Genomic DNA, 21,222 nt, shown 5'->3' on the forward strand with positions numbered 1-21,222 from the left:
GGGCTGATTTGGTAGCCTAAGGAGACAGCCCTCTGATGAAATTGGCACTTCTCAGCTTTGACGAACAGGTGGTTAGCCAGGAGATGTTCCAGACGCTGAGAATCAACAACCAGTTGCAAGTGAAACGTTTAATAAAACAACAAACATGAACCAAGACAACATAACAGTAGCATCAACGTATAAACACAGGAACAATGCTGACTGAGGAAAGAACCAAAGGGAGTGACAGACATAGGGGAGGTAATCAGGACCAGGTGAGTATCATGATGATGTGCAGGGGAGCGTAACGATTTATGCCAGGTGAGCATAATAATGAATCCCAAGACTGGTGGTAAGTATATCGGCGACGTCGAACACCGGAGGGGAGAAGCGGGAGTAGACATGACACAAATTGTACAATATACAGTGCATTCTGGAGAGAATTCAGACCCCTGGACTTTTCCACATTTTGTTACTATCACGTCCTGACCAGTAAAGGGGTCATTTTGTTATTGTAGTTGGTCAGGACGTGGCAGGGGTGTGTTTGTTTTGTGTTGTTGTTTTTTTTGGGTTAGTTCTATGTTATGTATTTCTATGTTTGATTTTCTAGTATTTCTATTTCTATGTGGTATTGTTTGGGATTGGGCTCTAATTGGAGGCAGCTGTATCTCGTTGCCTCTGATTAGAGGCCATATTTAAGTAGGGGTTTTTGTCTTGTGTTTTTGTGGGTGGTTGTTTCTATGTATAGCTGTGTAGCCTTACAGGACTGTTTTCATCGTTGTTGGTTATTTTTGTTAAGTGTTCACGTTTATTAAAATAAAAGAAGAAGATGAGCACTGCACCCGCTGCGTTTTGGTCCCATCATTACGACGATTATGACAGAATCACTCACCACCAATGGACCAAGCAGCGTGGAAGAGAGCAGCACCAGGAGTGGAGTAAGCGGTGTGCTCGGGAGGTGATGGCATCCTGGTCGCTGGAGGAATTGGAGGCAAGAATTGACTGGACTTGGGAACAGCTATTGGACTATTGCAACAGCCTGCCGGGGAAGCAGGTGGAGGTGAGGAGGCACGCCCCCCCCAAACATTTTTGGGGGGCACACGGGGAGTTGGAGTAAGTCAGGCAATAGGCCTGAACCAACTCCTCGTGCTTATTATGGGGAGCGACGGATCGAGAAAGCACCGAGTTATGCGGAAATGCATACTGTATTGCCCAGACGCATTCAAAGGCCGGTGCAATCGGTGAAAGCTCCTCAGTATGGCCAGCACTCAGCCAGAAAGGGTTGTGCAGGCCATATGCTCCAGACCTCCAGTGCATCTCCAGGGTCCAGTTTACCCTGTTCCTGCTCCTCGCACTAGCCCTGTGGTGCGCGTCCCTAGTCTGGCACCTCCAAAGCCAGCCCCATGCACCAGGCCTTTAATGCGCCTGCCCAGTCCAGTACGTCCTGTTCCTGCTCCTCGCACTAGCCCTGTGGTATCTCGAGTACATCCGGGCAGCTAGGAGACTGAATCCACGTCAGGCCAGATGGGCCATGTTCTTTACCCGTTTCCGGTTCACAATCTCCTATCGGCCAGGTTCACTTAATACGAAGGCCGACGCACTGTCCCGCCTATATGACACTGAGGAGAGGGCCATCGATCCAACTCCCATCCTCCCAGCGTCGTGCTTGGTAGCACCGGTGGTATGGGAGGTGGACGCGGAGATCAAGCGGGCGTTACGGTTGGAACCTGCGCCATCTCAGTGTCCAGCAGGTGTTCAGTACGTGCCGCTTGGTGTCCGTGATCGATTGATTTGATGGGCCCATAATCTCCCCTCTTCGGGTCACCCTGGGATCGAGAGGACAGTGCGGAACCTGAGGGGAAAGTACTGGTGGCCCACCTTGGTAAAGGATGTGCGGTTTTATGTTTCCTCCTGCTCGGTGTGCGCTCAGAGCAAGGCTCCTCGACACCTGCCTAGAGGGAAATTACAGCCCCTCCCCGTTCCACAGCGCCGTGGTCGCACTTGTCAGTGGACTTTCTCACCGACCTTCCCTTATCTCAGGGGAACACCACAATCATGGTCATTGTGGATCGGTTCTCAAAGTCCTGCCGTCTCTTCCCGTTGCCCGGTCTCCCTACGGCTCTGCAGACTGCGGAGGCCCTGTTTACCCATGTCTTCTGGCACTACGGGGTGCCCGAGGACATCGTTTCTGATCGGGGTCCCCAGTTCACGTCCAGAGTTTGGAGGGCGTTCATGGAGCGGTTGGGGGTCTCGGTCAGCCTGACCTCGGGTTTCCACCCCGAGAGTAATGGGCAGGTGGAGAGAGTGAACCAAGAGGTGGGTAGGTTTCTAAGGACGTTTTGCCGGGACCGGCCCAGGGAGTGGGCGAGATACGTCCCATGGGCAGAGGTAGCCCAAAACTTCCTCCGTCACTCATCAACCAATATGTCACCGTTTCAGTGCGTGTTGGGCTACCAGCCGGTCCTGGCTCCATGGCACCAGAGCCAGACCGAGGCTCCTACGGTGGAGGAGTGGCTGCAGCGCTCGAAGGACACTTGGAGAGCCGTCCAAGACGCACTCACTAAGGCGAGTGGACGGCAGAAGAAGAGCGCTGACCAGCACCGCAGTGAGACCCCTGTGTTTGCACCAGGGGATCGAGTCTGGCTCTCGGCTCGAAACATACCCCTCCGCTTGCCCTGCCGGAAGCTGGGCCCGCAGTGTGTAGGGCTGTTTAAAGTCCTGAAGAGGATAAACGAAGTGTGTTACCGGTTACAACTTCCATCCTACTACCATATTAACCCCTCGTTTCATGTGTCTCTCCTCAGGCCGGTGGTGGCTGGTCCCCTGCAGGAAGGTGAGGTGCCGGAGGTCCTCCCACCCCCTCTGGACATTGGGAGCCCCGGCGTATACGATACGCGCCATTCTGGACTCCAGACGTCAGGTGTGGGCCTACAGTACCTCATCGACTGGGAGGGGTACGGCGCGGAGGAGAGGTGCTGGGTACCAAGGAAGGACATTTTGGACCCCTCACTACTGAGGGATTTCCACCGCCTTCATGGGGATCGCCCTGCGCCTCGTCCTCCGGGTCGCCCTCGAGGCCGGTGGCGGCGCGCTGTGGGAGCCGCGCATCAGGAGGGGGGTACTGTCACGAATCCCACCGAAGGTGGCTCCCCTGCCTGCTCGGGCGGCGCTCGGCGGTCGTCGTCGCCGGCCTACTAGCCGCCGCTGATCCCTTTGTCCTTTTCTGTTGGTATGTCTTATTGTTTGCACCTGTTCCTTATTTGTGTGTCTTGATTTGTGGTTATTTAAGCCTGTTTAGCCCGCCCAGGTTTGTGCGGGATTATTTTATGTCAGTGTGCTTTTTAGATGTGCTGGCGATCTGCCTGGTTTATTTTCTTTCCGGACTGTGTGCCCTTTGTGTATGGGTTGGTCATTTAGTTCACACGCCTGTTGTGTTGGCGTCGACCGTGTCGTACCAGAGAAAATAAATCTCATTTTTTCTTACCTCTGCTCTCTGCGCCTGACTCCTACCACCACACCTAGCATTCGTGACACACAATCTATTCGTGCAAATATGTACAAAAAGTATTTCATCAGATTTTATACGTTTTTCTGCGTTTTTGTATGGCTTCACACTCAATTCGTGCATATATGTACAAAAAGTATTTCGGCAGATTTCATGTGTTTTTGTGTGGCTTAATTCATGTGAAAATACACACATGTTTGTGCGACTTCATTTATCGGAAAATACATTTGTTGGGGAAAAACTTCGGAACAATTTTTTGAAAGTTATTTGAGCAATGCATTTTGGACAATGGCGTTTTACACTGCCTTTTTTATGTCCCACATTTATTATATAAAATCAACCCGGTTGTCACCGAAGTACTTATAATATAATAGTAGCCTTACATTTTAAATTTGTATTTTATTCATGCAAATGCTGTTTTCTATGCTTGTTTTCGCTTAATACATTGGGATACTGGTGCTATGTCGGATTTTATGAGGATTGCCAGATTGGAGTACAAAGCTGATTTGTCTTTTTTTTGTGGTATCGATGAAGGTATTTGATTGGGGAATGGGGATACATTTTCATGATGGGAAATTAATTCATCAATAAATGTGGGGAAACAGAAGACCTGCAAAAAAATCTGTTTTGTTTAAATTACCTTGGTGCAACTGCATGGTATTTACAACTATAACGAATCTGGACTATTACTGCCATAAGCAAACAGGAAAACGCTCATCCAGAGATGGCACTCGTAGTGGCCGGCTGGGGACTTTAATACAGGGAAACTTAAATCAGTTTTACCTCATTTCTATCAGCATGTTAAATGTGCAACCAGAGGAAAACATTTCTAGACCACCTTTACTCCACACACAGAGACGCATACAAAGCTCGTCCACCATTTGGCAAATCTGACCATAATTCTATCCTCCTCATTCCTGCTTACAAGCAACATTTAAAGCAGGAAGCACCAGTGACTCGGTCTATAAAAAAGTGGTCAGATGAAGCAGATGCTAAACTACAGGACTGCTTTGCTACTGTAGCACAGACTGGAATATGTTCTGGGATTCTTCCGATGGCATTGAGGAGTACACCACATCAGTCACTGACTTTATCAATAAGTGCATTGAGGACGTCGTTCGCAAAGTGACTGTTCGTTCATACCCCAACCAGAAGCCATGGATTACAGGCAACATTCGCATTGAGCTAAAGGGTAGAGCTGCCGCTTTCAAAGAGCGGGACTCTAACCCGGAAGTTTATAAGAAATCCCGCTATGCCCCACGATGAACCATCAAACAGGCAAAGCGTCAACACATGACTAAGATCGAATATACATGCAATACATCATCCAAATTGCATGATAGCCTATGACTACTGTAAGTGGAATTTTCTTTCTATTTTTTTATCCTAAAACAACAAATTAGGCCAACCTTATTATAAATTAGGCCATCATCACTGTCAATCGTGAATAGTAATAATTCTTCACGTTTTACAGGTGAAACGTCCATGCTTGCCAACCATTTGATCCCAATCAGTTTCATGAGAATATGCATTTCGGTTTTCTTGAAAGATGTAAGGGTGGCGAACCAGCTAATCTAATTTTAGAGCAGATGGAGTGAGACACAGCCACCGTACGAGAAACAAATCAACATTTCAGCACAATCATCCTAAATTGTCATAAGAAATGACATGGTGTTTTTGGTATAACAGTAGCCTGACATTATCATGCTATTCTATTCGGTTTCTTATGTAGAATACGAAAGTGATTTTGTGAGACATAGCACCAGTGGCAATTTTAACATGTAAATCTTGGTGAGGCAAACAAAACATTTTTTTTTAGATGCATGACAGCAAAGTCACTACACAACACAACACTAAACAATACATTAATTGCACTATAAAGGTGACAAATGGTGCCCACAAACTGTTATGGCCTACATAAAGCTGACCCAACAGCAGTCCCAACACCTTACCACTGCTACACCTGGCTATCAGCGGAGCCTTGTCTGGCAGCGAAACAGTTCATTCAGCCTCATTTACTGCCTTTTAAAAAAACAGCTGATATGGCTGACTTACTTAAACATGTGGTTTCTACTGGCAATTGAGATCTACAAACTATGGCATAAAGGGAAGACAAGCGGGTAAGAGGCAATCTATAATTTCGATTAAGACTATGAGCGAGCAAGGACGGACGTAGTGAATATAACTATTTATTCAGCACTTTTGAAATGTACAGTGACAGAATTCAGAACATGGGCCGTTCTTACATTATTCTCCCTGTACACCAAGTCAGAACATTGGATTAATAAAGGGGACATATAAGCAGACAATGAAAGCTCTTACAATATTCAATGATGACATTTCTCTAAATCAGGCTACAGGCTACATGTGCACCACCAAGTCAGAAAAGTATGCAAAATTATGAGGGGAAAAGGGACCAAATTATTAGGGTGAGGCACATGGGCTACTAACAGCTTACTACACATCATACACTTAGAATTACTTTCTTAGCTACGGTATACATATCTCCCTAGCATAGTACATCATTTATGCAGCAGCATACAACACTTTTTTGAACTTGTTGTGCTGTGCTCACCTGAACAGGAAGGTGGCGAGGCGGTCCTTTGTGGGCAAATTTTGTCATCAAACTTTGTCATCAAAGTCCAGCATTTTCTGGATTTATGGAGCTTTCAAGAGAACTGAGAACTCAGAAAAACAAGATTGAATCATGACGTTAGTGATCTTCAGGTTGGAGCTCTAGAAAGAGGCCCGAGTTCCCGACTTGGAATACCGATTTGGATGACCATTCAAAAGGTATTTTCCCAGTTGGAGCTATTTTTTTCCAGTTCCCAGTTGTCTTTAATTCACTGAAGTCTGAGATTTCCCAGTTCCCGAGTTTCTATATGTTTTGAGCACGGCAAATGTTATGCTGAATTGACAGCATGGCCAATGTTGAATGTTTATCATTTTAAGCTTGGAAAAGAGACACTTGAACCCAGACTTGGACCACACATCCACTCCACTGAATAGCAGGCTAGTGATTACTTTGCAATGCTTGCAGTTAGCCACTGATTCCTTCCAAACCACTAATTGTTGAATTTGTGATTTCCAACTTGTGTAACGTTTATGTCCAATGGACGATGAGCACCAATACGTTTTATCTATGATTTCTCTTCAATTGACAAGGGTTGAAAAGGATTAGTAGATTGTCAACTTAATTCATGATGATGACTGCTAGCTTGCTAGCTAAGATTTTGAAAGTTGATGTTGACATGATCAGTCCAATCAAAATACGAATATATACATATTAATATATGAATGAGCAATGAGAGAGCGGCATAGGCAAGATGCAATAGATGGTATAAAATGCAATACATACACTTGAGATGAGAAATGCAAGATATGTAAACATTATTAAAGTGGCATTATTAAAGTGACTGGTGATCCATTTATTAAAGTGGCCAATGATTTCAAGTCTGTATGTAGCCAGCAGCCTCTCTGTGTTAGTGATGGCAGTTTAACAGTCTGATGGCCTTGAGATAGAAGCTGTTTTTTGCTCTCGGTCCCAGCTTTGATGTGCCTGTACTGACCTCACCTTCTGGATGGCAGCGGGGTGAATAGGCAGTGGCTCGGGTGGTTGTTGTCCTTGCTAATCTTTTTGGCCTTCCTGTGACATCGGGTGCTGTAGGTGTCCTGGAGGGCAGTTAGTTTGCCCCTGGTGATGCGTTATGTGCCCCTGGAGAGCCTTGCGGTTGTGGGCGGTGCAGTTGCCGTACCAGGCGGTGATGCAGCCCAACAGGATGCTCTCGATTGTGCGTCTGTAAAAGTTTGTGAGGGTTTTACGTGACAAGCCACATTTCTTCAGCCTCCTGCAGTTGAAGAGGCGCTGTTGCACCTTCTTCACCACACTGTCTGTGTGGGTGGACCATTTCAGTTTGTCTGTGATGTGAAAGCAGAGGAACTTGAGGCTTTCCACCTTCTCCACTGCTTTCTGCTGTCCCGTCGATGTGGATAGGGGGCTGCTCCCTCTGCTGTTTTCTGAAGTCCACGTTCATCTCCTTTGTTTTGTTGACGTTGAGAGGTTGTTTTGCTGACACCACACTCTGAGTGCCCTCATCTCTTCCCTGTAAACTGTCTCAACATTGTTGGTAATCAAGCCTACTACGGTTGTGTCATCTGCAACCTTGAGGATTGAGTTGGAGGCATGCATGGTCACGCAGTCATGGGGGAACAGGGAGTACAGGAGTGGGCTGAGCACGCACCCTTGTGGGGTCCCAGTGTTGAGGATCAGCGAAGTGGAGATGTTGTTTCCTACCTGTCAGGAAGTCCAGGACCCAACTGCACAGGGCAGGGTTGAGACCCAGGGCCTCTCGCTTAATGATGAGCTAGGAGAATACTACCATGTTTGTATGCGGCTTTATTAACTCAAAGATTATACAGTGGGGGAGAAAAGTATTTGATCCCCTGCTGATTTTGTACGTTTGCCCACTTACAAAGAAATGATCAGTCTATAATTTTAATGGTAGGTTTATTTGAACAGTGAGAGACAGAATAACAACAAAAAAATCCAGAAAAACGTATGTCAAAAATGTTATAAAATGATTTCCATTTTAATGAGGGAAATAAGTATTTGACCCCTCTGCAAAACATGACTTAGTACTTGGTGGCAAAACCCTTGTTGGCAATCACAGAGGTCAGACGTTTCTTGTAGTTGGCCACCAGGTTTGCACAGATCTCAGGAGGGATTTTGTCCCACTCCTCTTTGCAGATCTTCTCCAAGTCATTAAGGTTTCGAGGCTGACGTTTGGCAACTCAAACCTTCAGCTCCCTCCACAGATTTTCTATGGGATTAAGGTCTGGAGACTGGCTAGGCCACTCCAGGACCTTAATGTGCTTCTTCTTGAGCTACTCCTTTGTTGCCTTGGCCGTGTGTTTTGGGTCATTGTCATGCTGGAATATCCATCCACGACCCATTTTCAATGCCCTGGCTGAGGGAAGGAGGTTCTCACCCAAAATTTGACAGTACATGGCCCCGTCAAATGATGCAGTGAAGTTGTTCTGTCCCCTTAGCAGAATAAAAATCCCCAAAGCATAATGTTTCCACCTCCATGTTTGACGGTGGAGATGGTGTTCTTGGGGTCATAGGCAGCATTCCTCCTCCTCCAAACACGGCGAGTTGAGTTGATGCCAAACAGCTCCATTTTGGTCTCATCTAACCACAACACTTTCACCAGTTGTCCTCTGAATCATTCAGATGTTCATTGGCAAACTTCAGACGGGCATGTATATGTATTCTTGAGCAGGGGGACCTTGCGGGCGCTGCAGGATTTCAGTCCTTCACGGCGGAGTGTTACCAATTGTTTTCTTGGTGACAATGGTCCCAGCTGCCTTGAGATCATTGACAAGATCCTCTCGTGTAGTTCTGGGCTGATTCCTCACCGTTCTCATGATCATTGCAATCCCACGAGGTGAGATCTTGCATGGAGCCCCAGGCCGAGGGATATTGACAGTTCTTTTGTGTTTCTTCCATTTGCGAATAATCACACCAAATGTTGTCACCTTCTCACCAAGCTGCTTGGCGATGGTCTTGTAGCCCATTCCAGCCTTGTGTAGGTCTACAATCTTGTCCCTGACATCCTTGGAGAGCTATTTGGTCTTGGCCATGGTGGAGAGTTTGGAATCTGATTGATTGATAGCTTCTGTGGACATGTGTCTTTTTTACAGGTAACAAGCTGCGGTTAGGAGCACTCCCTTTAAGAGTGTGCTCCTAATCTCAGCTCGTTACCTGTATAAAAGACACCTGGGAGCCAGAAATCTTTCTGATTGAGAGGGGGTCAACTACTTGTTTCCCTCATTAAAATGCAAATCAATTTATAACATTTTTGACATGCGTTTTTCAGGATTTTTTGTTGTTGTTATTCTGTCTCTCACTGTTCAAATAAACCTACCATAAAAATTATAGGCTGATCCTTTCTTTATCAGTGGGCAAACGTACAAAATCAGCAGGGGATCAAATACTTTTTTCCCCCCACTGTATATATTTTTTACATTGTTTGCAAACTGATATGTATTAATTAATTAATGCCAAAATAACGTAAAATATATATATATACATATATATACATATATTTTAAGCTAATCAGGTCGCCACTGCATAGCACCATTCTGAGAAGTGGTGGAGCGTTGCTCTGCTGTGCACCCGCAGCAGTACACCACTGATTATGAGGGTTGGATGACTTCAGGAGTTTCACCAATGCTCTATGAAGTAAGTGTCGGATTCAGTTGACTACAATTTGTTTTACACCATTGCAGCAGCGCAAAAGATTTGGGGCTGACCAAAAAGCATTCGGGGCTAAAGCTCCGAAAGCCAGGTCCTGGTGACGTCCATAGTAGCAACCCTAGATTTGTGTCAGGACTACACTACATGGCCAAAAGTATGTGGACAGGTGCTCGTCATTTCAAAATCATGGGCATTAACATGGAGGTGGTCGCCACTTTGTGGCTTTAACAGCCTCCACTCTTCTGGGAAGGCTTTCCATTAGATGTTGGGCTGCGGGGACTCCATTCAGCCACAAGAGTATTAGTGAGGTCGAGAACTGATATTGGGTGATTAGGCCTGGCTCGCAGTTCCAATTAATCCCAAAAGTGTTCGATGGGGTTGAGGTCAGGGTCTGTGCAGGCCAATCAAGTTCTTCCACACTGATCTCGACAAACCATTTCTGTATGGACCTCACTTTGTGCACGGGGTCATTGTCATGTGAAAACAGTAAAGGGCCTTCCCCAAACTTTTGCCACAAAGTTGGAAGCACAGAATCATCTAGAACGTCATTGTATGCTGTAGCATTAATATTTCCCTTCACTGGAACTCAGAGGCTTTGCCCGAACCATGAAAAACAGCCCCAGACCATTATTCCTCCTTAACCACCACACTTTACAGTTGGCACTATGTATTTGGGCAGGTTAGCGCCATCCTGGCATCCGCTAAACCCAGATTAGTCCATCGGACTGCCAGATGGTGAAGCGTGATTCATTGCTACAGAAAATACATTTCCACTGCACCAGGGTCCAATGGCGGCGAGCTTTTCACCAGTCTAGCCGACGCTTGGCATTGCGCATTGTGATCTTAGGCTTGTGTGCGGTTGCTAGGCCATGGAAACCCATTTCATGAAGCTCCCGACAAACAGTTCTTGTGCTGATGTTGCTTCCAGTGGCAGTTTTGAACTCGGTAGTGAGTGTTACAACTAAGGACAGACGATTTTTACGCACTACAGGCTTCAGCACTTGGTGGTCCCGCTCTTTGAGTTTGTGTGGCCTACCACTTCGTGGCTGAGCCATTATTGCTCCTAGACGTTTCCACTTCACAATAACAGCACTTACAGTTCAACAGGGCAGTTCTAGCAGAGCATAAATTTGATGAACTGACTTGTGGAAAGTTGGCATCCTACGACAGTGCCATGTTGACAGTCACTGAGCTCTACAGTACGGGCCATTCTACTGCCAATGTTTATCTATGGAGATTGTATGGCTGTGTGCTCGATTTTATACACCTGTCAGCAACGGGTTTGACTGAAATAGCCAAATCCACTCATTTGAATGGTCCACATACTTTTGGCCATGTAGTGTATATTTCGTGGAATGATGAAATAGTATTAATACATTTATCAAAGTAACGTTTTTAATGAAAATATGTCAATCATTGTTTGAGTATGTTGGTAATATGTTGTATAAAGTGATAATGTCCTCAAAGCCAGCGTTTGGAGGATTTATTGGCACGGTTTGCCGGCCTGAAACGAAAAACACCTATGCCAATATATCCTCCAAACTCCGGCTTCTCGGGTGTTATCACTAAAATAAGAGTTCTGCATAATATGCATATTGTGATCATTGCAAATCATCTCTTTCACAAAACAAAGAATTGTGTTCAGTTAAAAAACTATCTTTTCAGATGCCATATTTATTTAGGATGCAGTTAATCAGAGTACATATTTTTTATGTGTGTTTCAATAAAGTAGCTGATGTGCCGTTTGTGGCCTGACAATGAGTGAGGCATCACAAACCAGATATGACAGCCTCACAAGGAGAAGCCCCATGTTTGCAAACTTTCTCTTCCTTGCATTGACAAAGCCCATCCAAATCTTCCCCCAAATCTACAGCACCTGCCCTGTCCTCCCCCTCCTTCTCCTCCCACGTCATTGATAACAATCCCTCGTTTCCTGAATAGGACCTGCTCAGACAGAGTCTGGAATGCTGTAGTGCTCAATCATGCATGCAGTGCCAGGGCCCTTCGGATACCGTACGCAATTTTTGGGAAATGACAAACAATCTATCATCACACCCATTCTAATGTGTGGTGCCTGGGATCTGGGCTATATAAGGAGAGGTGCAGAGGGCTTAGGGCAGCCAGACTTTCTCCTCTGCAGTAGAAGGTTACATTCATGGGAAGATCATTGTTTACCGTGTTACAGACAGTGGCTGCTTTGGCAATTTGTAGAGCAGCCCCTACTACAAGTCAAGATGTCACTCTGTCTTCAGATGAGGCCAGAGCTAAGGTAAAGTATTGCTAATTACTGTCGTTTTATATGTGTGTGTATTATTTAATATTTACGTATAGTGTACATATTCATCATTAAATGTTACGTTGTTTCTTTGATAACACAATGGAATGTACCAATTGAAACAAACAAACAAACAGTACAGAGATAAACTACCCACGGTTTGGTTGATGGACAATTGTGCGTCAACCAAACTGTTAAACTGTACTTGACCTCGGACCACGAACTGTCCATTTATACAAGATTGACAGTTAGCTCTCTGTACAGGCCTATCTATCCCAGTTTTACTCGGTTGCTGGCTCCAACAACTCCATCATGTCCAGGCGAGTGATGATGGACACCCCAGTGGACTCATTTGAGAGAGACCTGAGGAGCATGCAGAACTTCTTTGGGCTGGAGGTGACAGGCAGGCTGGACTCCAACACCCTGGAGGTGATGGCCAAGCCCCGCTGTGGGGTCACAGACGTGGCCCACTACGGACACTTCCAGGGCAAGCCCCGCTGGAAGCAGAGCATCGTCACTTACAGGTAGCCTAGATACCGGACAGAGACACCAGACATTACCAACTGAGTACAAACTACTTGAATCAACTTTGTTTCCACAGCATAAAAAACGTAATGTTTTTTTAATCGATGTGTTCGTGATGATGTTGAATCAACATGGAAATCTGAATGGATTTTTTAAAAGTCAGCAATGTAAAGACATTTCTGGAATTATTTTATTTTTTCACCTAACCTTTAACCTAAATCCTACATGGTTCAAATGTTGTTGATTTCAAATCAAATCAAATTGTATTTGTCACATGCGCCAGGTGTAGACCTTACAGTGAAATGCTTACTTACAAGCCCTTAACCAACAATGAATTTAAGAAAAATAGATATCTAAAAAAAATGAAATACACACTACCCTCTGTAGTGCCTTGAGGTCGGAGGCCGAGCAGTTGCCATACCAGGCGCTGATTCAACCGGTTAGGATGCTGAAAACCTGGAAACTTTTTGAGGATCTGAGGACGCATGCCAAATCTTTTCAGTCACCTGAGGGGGAATAGGTTTTGTCCTACCCTCTTCATGACTGTCTTGGTGTGCTTGGACCATGATAGTTTGTTGGTGATGTGGACACCAAGGAACTTGAAGTTCTCAACCTGCTCCACTACAGCCCTGTCGATGAGAATAGGGGCGTGCTCGGTCCTCCTTTTTTTGTAGTCCACAATCATCTCCTTCGTCTTGATCATGTTGAGGGAGAGGTTGTATCCTGGCACCACATGGCCAGATCTCTGACCTCCTCCCTATAGGCTGTCTCATCTTTGTCGGTGATCAGTCCTACCACTGTTGTGTCGTCGGCAAACTTAACGATGGTGCTGGAGTCATGCTTGGCCATGCAGTCATGGGTGAACAGGGAGTACAGGAGGGGACTGAGCACGCACCCCTGAGGGGCCCCGTGTTGAGGATTAGCATTGCAGATGTGTTGTTACCTACCCTTACCATTTGTGGGCGTGTCCAGTTGCAGAGGGAGGTGTTAAATTCCAGGGTCCTTAGCTTAGTGATGAACTTTGTTGGCACTATGGTGTTGAACGCTGAGCTGTAGTCAATGAATAGCATTCTAATGTAGGTGATCCATTTGTCCAGATGGGAAAGGGGAGTGTGGAATGCAATAGAGATTGCATCATCTGTGGATCTGTTTGGGTGGTATGCAAATTGGAGTGGGTCTAGGGTTTCTGGGATAATGGTGTTGATGTGAGCCATAACCAGCCTTTGAAAGCACTTTATGGCTACAGACACAAGTTCTACGGGTCGATAGTCATTTAGGCAGGCTACCTTAGTGTTCTTGGGCATAGGGACTATAGTGGTCTGCTTGAAACATGTTGGTATTACAGACTCAGTCAGGGACAGGTTGAAAATGTCAGTGAAGACACTTGCCAGGTTGTCAGCGCAAGCTCGCAGTCCTGGTTATCCAAAAGGAAACACTTTGAAGTTTGTGGAAATGTTAAAGGAATGTAGGAGAATATAACACAATAGATCCGGTTAAAAGATGGTACAAAAATATATATATATATATATATATATATATTTTTTTTTCTTGTACCATCATCTTTGAAATGCAAGAGAAAGGCCATGATGTATTATTCCAGCCCAGCTGCAATTTTGATATTGGCCACTAGATGGCAGCAGTGTATGTGCAAAGCTTTAGACTGATCCAATGAACCATTGTATTTGTGTTCAAAATTTTGTATCAGGACTGCCCAAATATGCCTAATTTGTTTATTTATAACTTTCTTGTTCAAAACTGTGCACTCTCCTCAAACAATAGCATGGTATTCTTTCACTGTAATAGCTACTGTAAATTGGACAGTGCCGTTAGATTAACAAGAATTTAAGCTTTCTGCCAATATAAGATATATCTATGTCCTGGGAATTTTTCTTGTTACTTACAACCTCATGCTAATCACATTAGCCTACGTTAGCTCAACCGTCCCGTGGAAGGGACACCGATCCCAAAGAAGTTTAACCTCTCTAGGGTAGAGGGCAGTATTTGCACGGCCGGATAAAAAACGTACCCGATTTAATCTGGTTATTACTACTGCCCAGAAACTAGAATATGCATATAATTATTGGCTTTGGATAGAAAACACCCTAAAGTTTCTAAAACTGTTTGAATGGTGTCTGTGAGTATAACAGAACTCATATGGCAGGCAAAAACCACCTGAGAAGATTCCTTACAGGAAGTGGCCTGTCTGACCATTTCTTGGGCTTCCACACTCTCTTTATTGAAAACTGAGGATCTCTGCTGTAACGTGACACTGGCTCCCATAGGCTCTCAGAAGGCGGCAAACCGGTGAATGATGTCTTTGCAGGCCCTGGCTGAAAAACACTAGCGCATTTGGATAATGGTCGATCAGAGAACAATGAGACTGAGGCGCGTGCACGAGGCGACACCATGTTTTTATTTTTCGTCTTTGAACCAAAACAGGGTTTCCCGGTCGGAATATTATCGCTTTTTTATGAGAAAAATCGCATAAAAATTGATTTTAAACAGCGGTTGACATGCTTCGAAGTACGGTAATGGAATATTTTGACATTTTTTGTCACGAAACGCGTCGGGCGCGTCACCTTTCGTCACCCTTCGGATAGTGTCTTGAACGCACGAACAAAACAGAGGATATTTGAACATAACTATGGATTATTTTGAACCAAACCAACATTTGTTATTGAAGTAGAAGTCCTGGGAGTGCATTCTGACAAAGAACAGCAAAGGTAATCAAATTTTTCTAATAGTAAATCGGAGTTTGTTGAGGGCCAAACTTGGTGGGTGTCTGAATAGCTAGCCCGTGATGGCTGGGCTATCTACTCAGAATATTGCAAAATGTGCTTTTGCCAAAAAGCTATTTTAAAATCGGACATAGCGATTGCATAAAGGAGTTCTGTATCTATAATTCTTAAAATAATTGTTATTTTTTTTGTGAACGTTTATCGTGAGTAATTTAGTAAATTCACCAGAAGTTTGCGGTGGGTATGCTAGTTCTGAACGTCACATGCTAATGTAAAAAGCTGTTTTTTTATATAAATATGAACTTGATTGAACAAAACATGCATGTATTGTATAACATAATGTCCTAGGAGTGTCATCTGATGAAGATCATCAAAGGTTAGTGCTGCATTTAGCTGTGGTTTGGGTTTATGTGACATTATATGCTAGCTTGAAAAATGGGTGTCTGATTATTTCTGGCTGGGTACTCTGCTGACATAATCTAATGTTTTGCTTTCGTTGTAAAGCCTTTTTGAAATCGGACAGTGTGGTTAGATTAACGAGAGTCTTGTCTTTAAAATGGTGTAAAATAGTCATATGTTTGAGAAATTGAAGTAATAGCATTTCTAAGGTATTTGAATAACTCGCCACGGGATTCCACTGGCTGTTGAGTAGGTGGGACGATTTTCGTCCCACATACCCTAGAGAGGTTAAGGTCTTACTCATATCGGCTGGGCGAGTGTGATCACACAGTCATCTGGAACAGCTAATGCTCTCATGCATGTTTCAGTGTTACTTGCCTTGAAGCAAGCATAGAAGTTATTTAGCTCGTCTGGTAGGCTTGTGTCACTGGGAAGCTCTCGGCTGTAATAGTTTGCAAGCCCTGCCACATCCGATGAGTGTCGTAGCCGGTGTAGTACGATTTGATCTTAGTCCTGTACTGATGCTTTGCCTGTTTGATGGTTCGTCGGAGGGCATAGCGGGATTTCTTATAAGCTTCTGGGTTAGAGTCCCACTCCTTGAAAGCGGCAGCTCAGCCCTTTAGGTCAGTGCGAATGTTGCCTGTAATCCATGGTTTCTGGTTGGGGTATGTACATACAGTCACTGTGGGGACGACGTCCTCAATGCACTTATTGATAAAGCCAGTGACTGATGTGGTGTACTCCTCAATGCCATCGGAAGAACCTCGGAACATATTCCAGTCTGTGCTAGCAAAACAGTCCTATAGTTTAGCATCTGCTTTATCTGACCTCTTTTTTATAGACCGAGTCACTGGTGCTCCCTGCTTAATTTGGTCAGATTTTCCAAATGGAGGGCGAGGGAGAGCTTTGTATGCGTCTCATTGTGTGGAGTAAAGGTGGTCTAGAATTTTTTTCTCTCTGGTTGCACATTTAACATGCTGATAGAAATGAGATAAAACTGATTTAAGTTTCCCTGCATTAAAGTCCCCAACCACTAGGAGCACCGCCTCTGGATGAGTGTTTTCCTGTTTGCTTATGGCGGTATACAGCTCATTGAGTACAGTTTTAGTGCCAGCATCGGTCTGCTATGAAAAATACAGATGAAAACTCTCTAGGTACATAGTGTGGTCTACAGCTTATCATGAGATACTCTACCTCAGGCGAGCAAAACCCCGAGACTGCCTTAGATATCATGAACCAGCTGTTGTTTACATATATGCATAGGTCCCTGCCCCATGTCTTACCAGAGGCTGCTGTTCTATCCTGCCGATAGAGTGTATAACCTGCCAGCTGTATGTTCTCAATGTTGCTGTTCAGCCACGGCTCGGTGAACCATAAGATATTAGAGTTTTTAAATGTCCTGTTGGTAGGATATACGTGCTTTCACTTCCTCCCATTTAATTTCCAGCGATTGAACCTTAGCTAGCAGGTCGGAAGGCAAAAGCAGATTTTTCTGCGAAATCTCCATTTCCTTCTCCAGCGAATGACGGGGATCTGGGCCTGGTCGGGTGTCTGTGATATATCCCTACCGTCCGACTCATTGAGAAAAAACTATTTGTCTAATCTGAGGTGAGTAATTGCAGTTTTGATGTCCAGAAGCTCTTTTCGGTCATAAGAGATGGTAGCAGCAACATTATGTACAAAACAAGTTACCAACAACGCAAAAAAACTAACAAAATAGCATGGTTGGTTAAGAGCCGATAAGACGGCAGCCATCCCCTGCGGAGCCATTATATTATCCTTTCGACATACGCCTAGTTTCCTGAATCGGGTCACATTTTAGTGGCCATTTATTGTCCCCAGCACAAGGTGCACCTGTGTAATGATCATGCTTTTTAGTCAGCTTCTTGATATGCCACAATTTTCAGGTGGATGGATTATCTTGGCAAAGGAGAAATGCTCACGACCAGGGATGTAAACAAATTTGTTCACAAAATTTGAGAGAAATAATATTTTTGTGCATATGGATTTTTATTTTTTTCAGCTCATGAAACATAGGAGCAACACTTTACATGTTGCGTTAAAATGTTTTGTTTTGTTTTTGTTCAGTAGACATATGAGCACCGGTGGAATTAGAAAAAAACTGTTTCCACGCGGTTACACCAAATCCACCTAAAGATATTGGTCTTGAAAATGGGGATGGGTATATTCCTACAATACTAAACAGAAGTGTGTTAAGATTTTCAAAACATAGCGAACATAATTGGATTTGCAAGTCATGACACATGGCAAACAAACAGGATGATGAAAAGCCACAACAAGTACATGATGGGCATTCGGGTAACCAATACATAATACGATAGTTTCTCCTATTTATTTTCCCAGAATTACTGAGTACACGCATGACCTGAGTCGGCGTGAGGTGGACTCCACCATCGCCCAGGCCTTCAAGCTCTACAGCGACGTCATCCCACTGGACTTCAAGCAGATCTACAGTGACACCGCTGACATCATGATCCTGTTTGGAGCTAAATGTGAGTTCTGTTCAGTCACAGAGTTGATATGTTGAACCACAAGCATGTTTTATATTTGTTCATTTAAGAGCAATTGTATTAAGAATACTGATTATTCCCTTTTTAAACCAGACCACGGTGACTTCTACCCCTTCGATGGGCCGAATGGTGTCTTGGCCCATGCAAACTCACCAGGAGAAGGCGAAGGTGGTGACACACACTTTGATGAAGATGAGTCTTGGACTCTGAGCCAGAGAGGTACAGGATCAAAGAAACAACACCAATAAACCCTACAGTTGCTGTACTAAAATACTTAAAATCAATTCTGACAGTACGGTCATAGTTTTTACCTAAGCATTTCTCTCTGACTCTACAACAGGGATAAACCTGCTTCTGGTGGCGGCCCATGAGTTTGGCCATGCTCTTGGATTGGACCACTCACGAGACAGCTCAGCTCTGATGTACCCCACATATCACTTCGTGAACACAAAAGGATACAGGCTACCTGCAGACGACAGGCGGGGAGTACAGGCCTTGTACGGTGAGTGAGTGTTCAGCCCACTGTGAGAAGGTGGCGACAATTAAACATTAAACGGCTACATCGGGGCCCGTATTCATAAATTGTCTCAGAGTAGGAGTGCTGATCTAGAATCTGGTCCCCCCCTCTTATTCATTCTTAAAGAGAAAACTGATCCTTTATCAGCTCTTCTACTCTGAGACACTTCGTGAATATTGGCCCTGATCCTCACAGTACTAGGGAAAATGGTACTGGGTATTAACAGAATATCTATTTTCATAACCTAATATTTCATGTAGTTATTGAAACATTACTCTTCAATTTGTAAGGTGTCCGGACAACACCAGGTCGACCGGAACCAACAAGGCCCAAGCCTAAACCAAAGCCCAAACCAGAACCTAAGCCTGATCCTAAACCCAAGCCTAGACCAGAACCCAGACCAAACCCTCCAGAAAGATGTAACAGGAACCTTGTCTTTGATGCTGCCAGTACCATTCGGAGTGAGCTGTACTTCTTCAAAGATGGGTGAGACGAGCACACACTAACATTCTTTCAATACGTTTTCAAAGGGAAGGGTACACTGCTGCTACCTTGCTTTCCAACCAAGGTGCATGAATTGAGGACCACAATGGAAATACGTATTAAAACTTTTGTGTCATTCTTGATTAATTTAATGGCATTGTACGATATCCACAAATTTAAACCTGAGGTAAGGAGGAGATTCAGGAACACTTGGAGGACAATGGAATTAAATAAAAAAGCTTATTTATTACAAGTAGAACATGTTTTTTTATATAGTTTTATAATAAGTTGAATCAATTTATTTTCATCATGCTGTAAGCACAATTTCTTTTCAAATGTAGATGCTTCATAGAAAGTGCTGTTGTATATATATCACAAAATGTGCAAGGAATCTTCCTATTGTTGCAATGCAAGCAAGCAAAGTATTGTCAAAATCATGAAACACATTTTCGGTTTGTCTATCAGGTATTACTGGAAGAAGAGTGGCTATTGGAATGGAGTAATGACGAAGACAGTGAAGGGAACCTGGCCTAGCATTAGCCATGTTGATGCTGCATATGAATACAAGGGACGAGACATCGCCTTACTATTTGAAGGTACAGTATTAGCCTATGCTAGGCTAAGCCTAGCCCAAGTTGCCCAACCCAGTAATCCGACAAGTACACAGTGAATTCTCTTGCTTTAGTAATAGCAGTGCTTAGATAGCCTAGGTACTCAATTTTCTGGCACTGGTTTGAGTGGGAAGGATAGAGAACCTGCTCTCTCCCATATCTGGAGTACACACTGAGTATACCAAACATTCCTAATATTGAGTTGCATACTCAGTGTGTAACGATCCTAATCTTTTCTCCAACATTTCCTCTCACAGGAAGAAGGTACTGGGGCACCAGAGGCCTTACTGTCCTATCAGGTTATCCCAAATCCATCTACAACTTTGGCTTCCCCTCATACGTAACCAAGATAGACTCTGCAGTTCATGTGGCATCCACAGGGAAAACCCTATTCTTTGTGAGAAACAAATACTGGAGGTGCGTGACAGTCAGACACTAAATGTGGCTAAATATCTTATTAACTAATGGTCTCCTGTTGTATTCAAACTCATATATTGAAACCAAATGTATTGCAGTATCCTAAATGTGTTCTGATCTATACCACAGCTTCAATGAAAGGATGAGCACAATGGACCGTGGCTACCCCAGAAGCATTTCCCAGGATTTCCATGGTATTGGCAGGAAAGTTGATGCTGCTTTTGAAAACCATGGTAGGTGGTGGTGACACTGAAGACACAATACAATCAACCTACCTCAAGTCTTGACATGTTGCTAATACATCTTCTGTGTTTGTTCCTTCAGGTTACCTGTACTTTTCAGATGGCCCCAGGCAAACAGAATACCACTATCCATCAAAGAGGGTGAACCGTGTCTTGTTGAACTATGGATGGCTGGACTGCTACTAAAAAGAGAATCTTTAATAATTTTCAGCTGTACAAAGTGTTTATGTTGTCATCAAGAGTTGCGACTATACCCAATTGGCAATATAGTATTTTTCTAGATATATGCATTTTCAAAGATGACTTTACTGATACCAGTTTTGGAACAAGTGTTCAATTTGATCAGAGAACATTATCATGACACAAGGCGAGACCCAGATGCAGAAACAGGAGGCAGATGGTTGGAGTCTTACAATGTTTAATAATCCAAAAGGTGTAGGCAAGAGAATGGTCATGGACAGGCAAAAGGTCAAAACCAGGAGTCCAGGAGGCACAGAGTGGCAGAAAGGCTCGTGGTCAAGGCAGGCAGAATGGTCCGGTAGGCAGATACAGAGTCTAGAACAGGCAAGGGTCAAAACCAGGAGGACTAGAAAAAAGAGAATCGCAAAGGCAGGCATATGGGGAAAAAAACACTGGTTGACTTGGAACATACAAGACGAACTAGCACAGAAAACACAGGGATAAATACATTGGGGAAAACAAGCGACACCTGGAGGGGGTGGAGACAACGAGGACAGGTGA

The 21,222-nt window shown here is 44.3% G+C and overlaps 1 protein-coding gene across 1 annotated transcript; it reads left to right on the forward strand.

The window, feature by feature from the left end:
- Positions 1–11,742: 11,742 nt before the first annotated feature.
- On the forward strand, positions 11,743–21,158 carry mmp30 (matrix metallopeptidase 30). The gene is made up of 10 exons (XM_029691228.1): positions 11,743–12,012; positions 12,283–12,542; positions 18,045–18,193; positions 18,305–18,430; positions 18,552–18,713; positions 19,019–19,214; positions 19,677–19,807; positions 20,080–20,239; positions 20,369–20,472; positions 20,564–21,158. The coding sequence occupies exons 1-10, from the start codon at positions 11,899–11,901 to the stop codon at positions 20,665–20,667; spliced, it is 1,506 nt and encodes a 501-aa protein (XP_029547088.1). The 5' UTR covers positions 11,743–11,898; the 3' UTR covers positions 20,668–21,158.
- Positions 21,159–21,222: the final 64 nt, after the last annotated feature.

The sequence above is a fragment of the Salmo trutta genome, chromosome 15 (genome assembly GCF_901001165.1).
Source record: "Salmo trutta chromosome 15, fSalTru1.1, whole genome shotgun sequence".
NCBI lineage: Eukaryota > Metazoa > Chordata > Actinopteri > Salmoniformes > Salmonidae > Salmo > Salmo trutta.

Bases quoted from the DNA above. Each gene is read 5' to 3' on its own strand.
- mmp30 (XM_029691228.1), top strand. From the start codon at position 11,899: ATGGGAAGATCATTGTTTACCGTGTTACAGACAGTGGCTGCTTTGGCA. The intron at 18,194-18,304 runs GTGAGTTCTGTT...TTTTTAAACCAG, and splicing joins GATCCTGTTTGGAGCTAAAT to ACCACGGTGACTTCTACCCC. The intron at 20,473-20,563 runs GTAGGTGGTGGT...TTGTTCCTTCAG, and splicing joins TGCTGCTTTTGAAAACCATG to GTTACCTGTACTTTTCAGAT.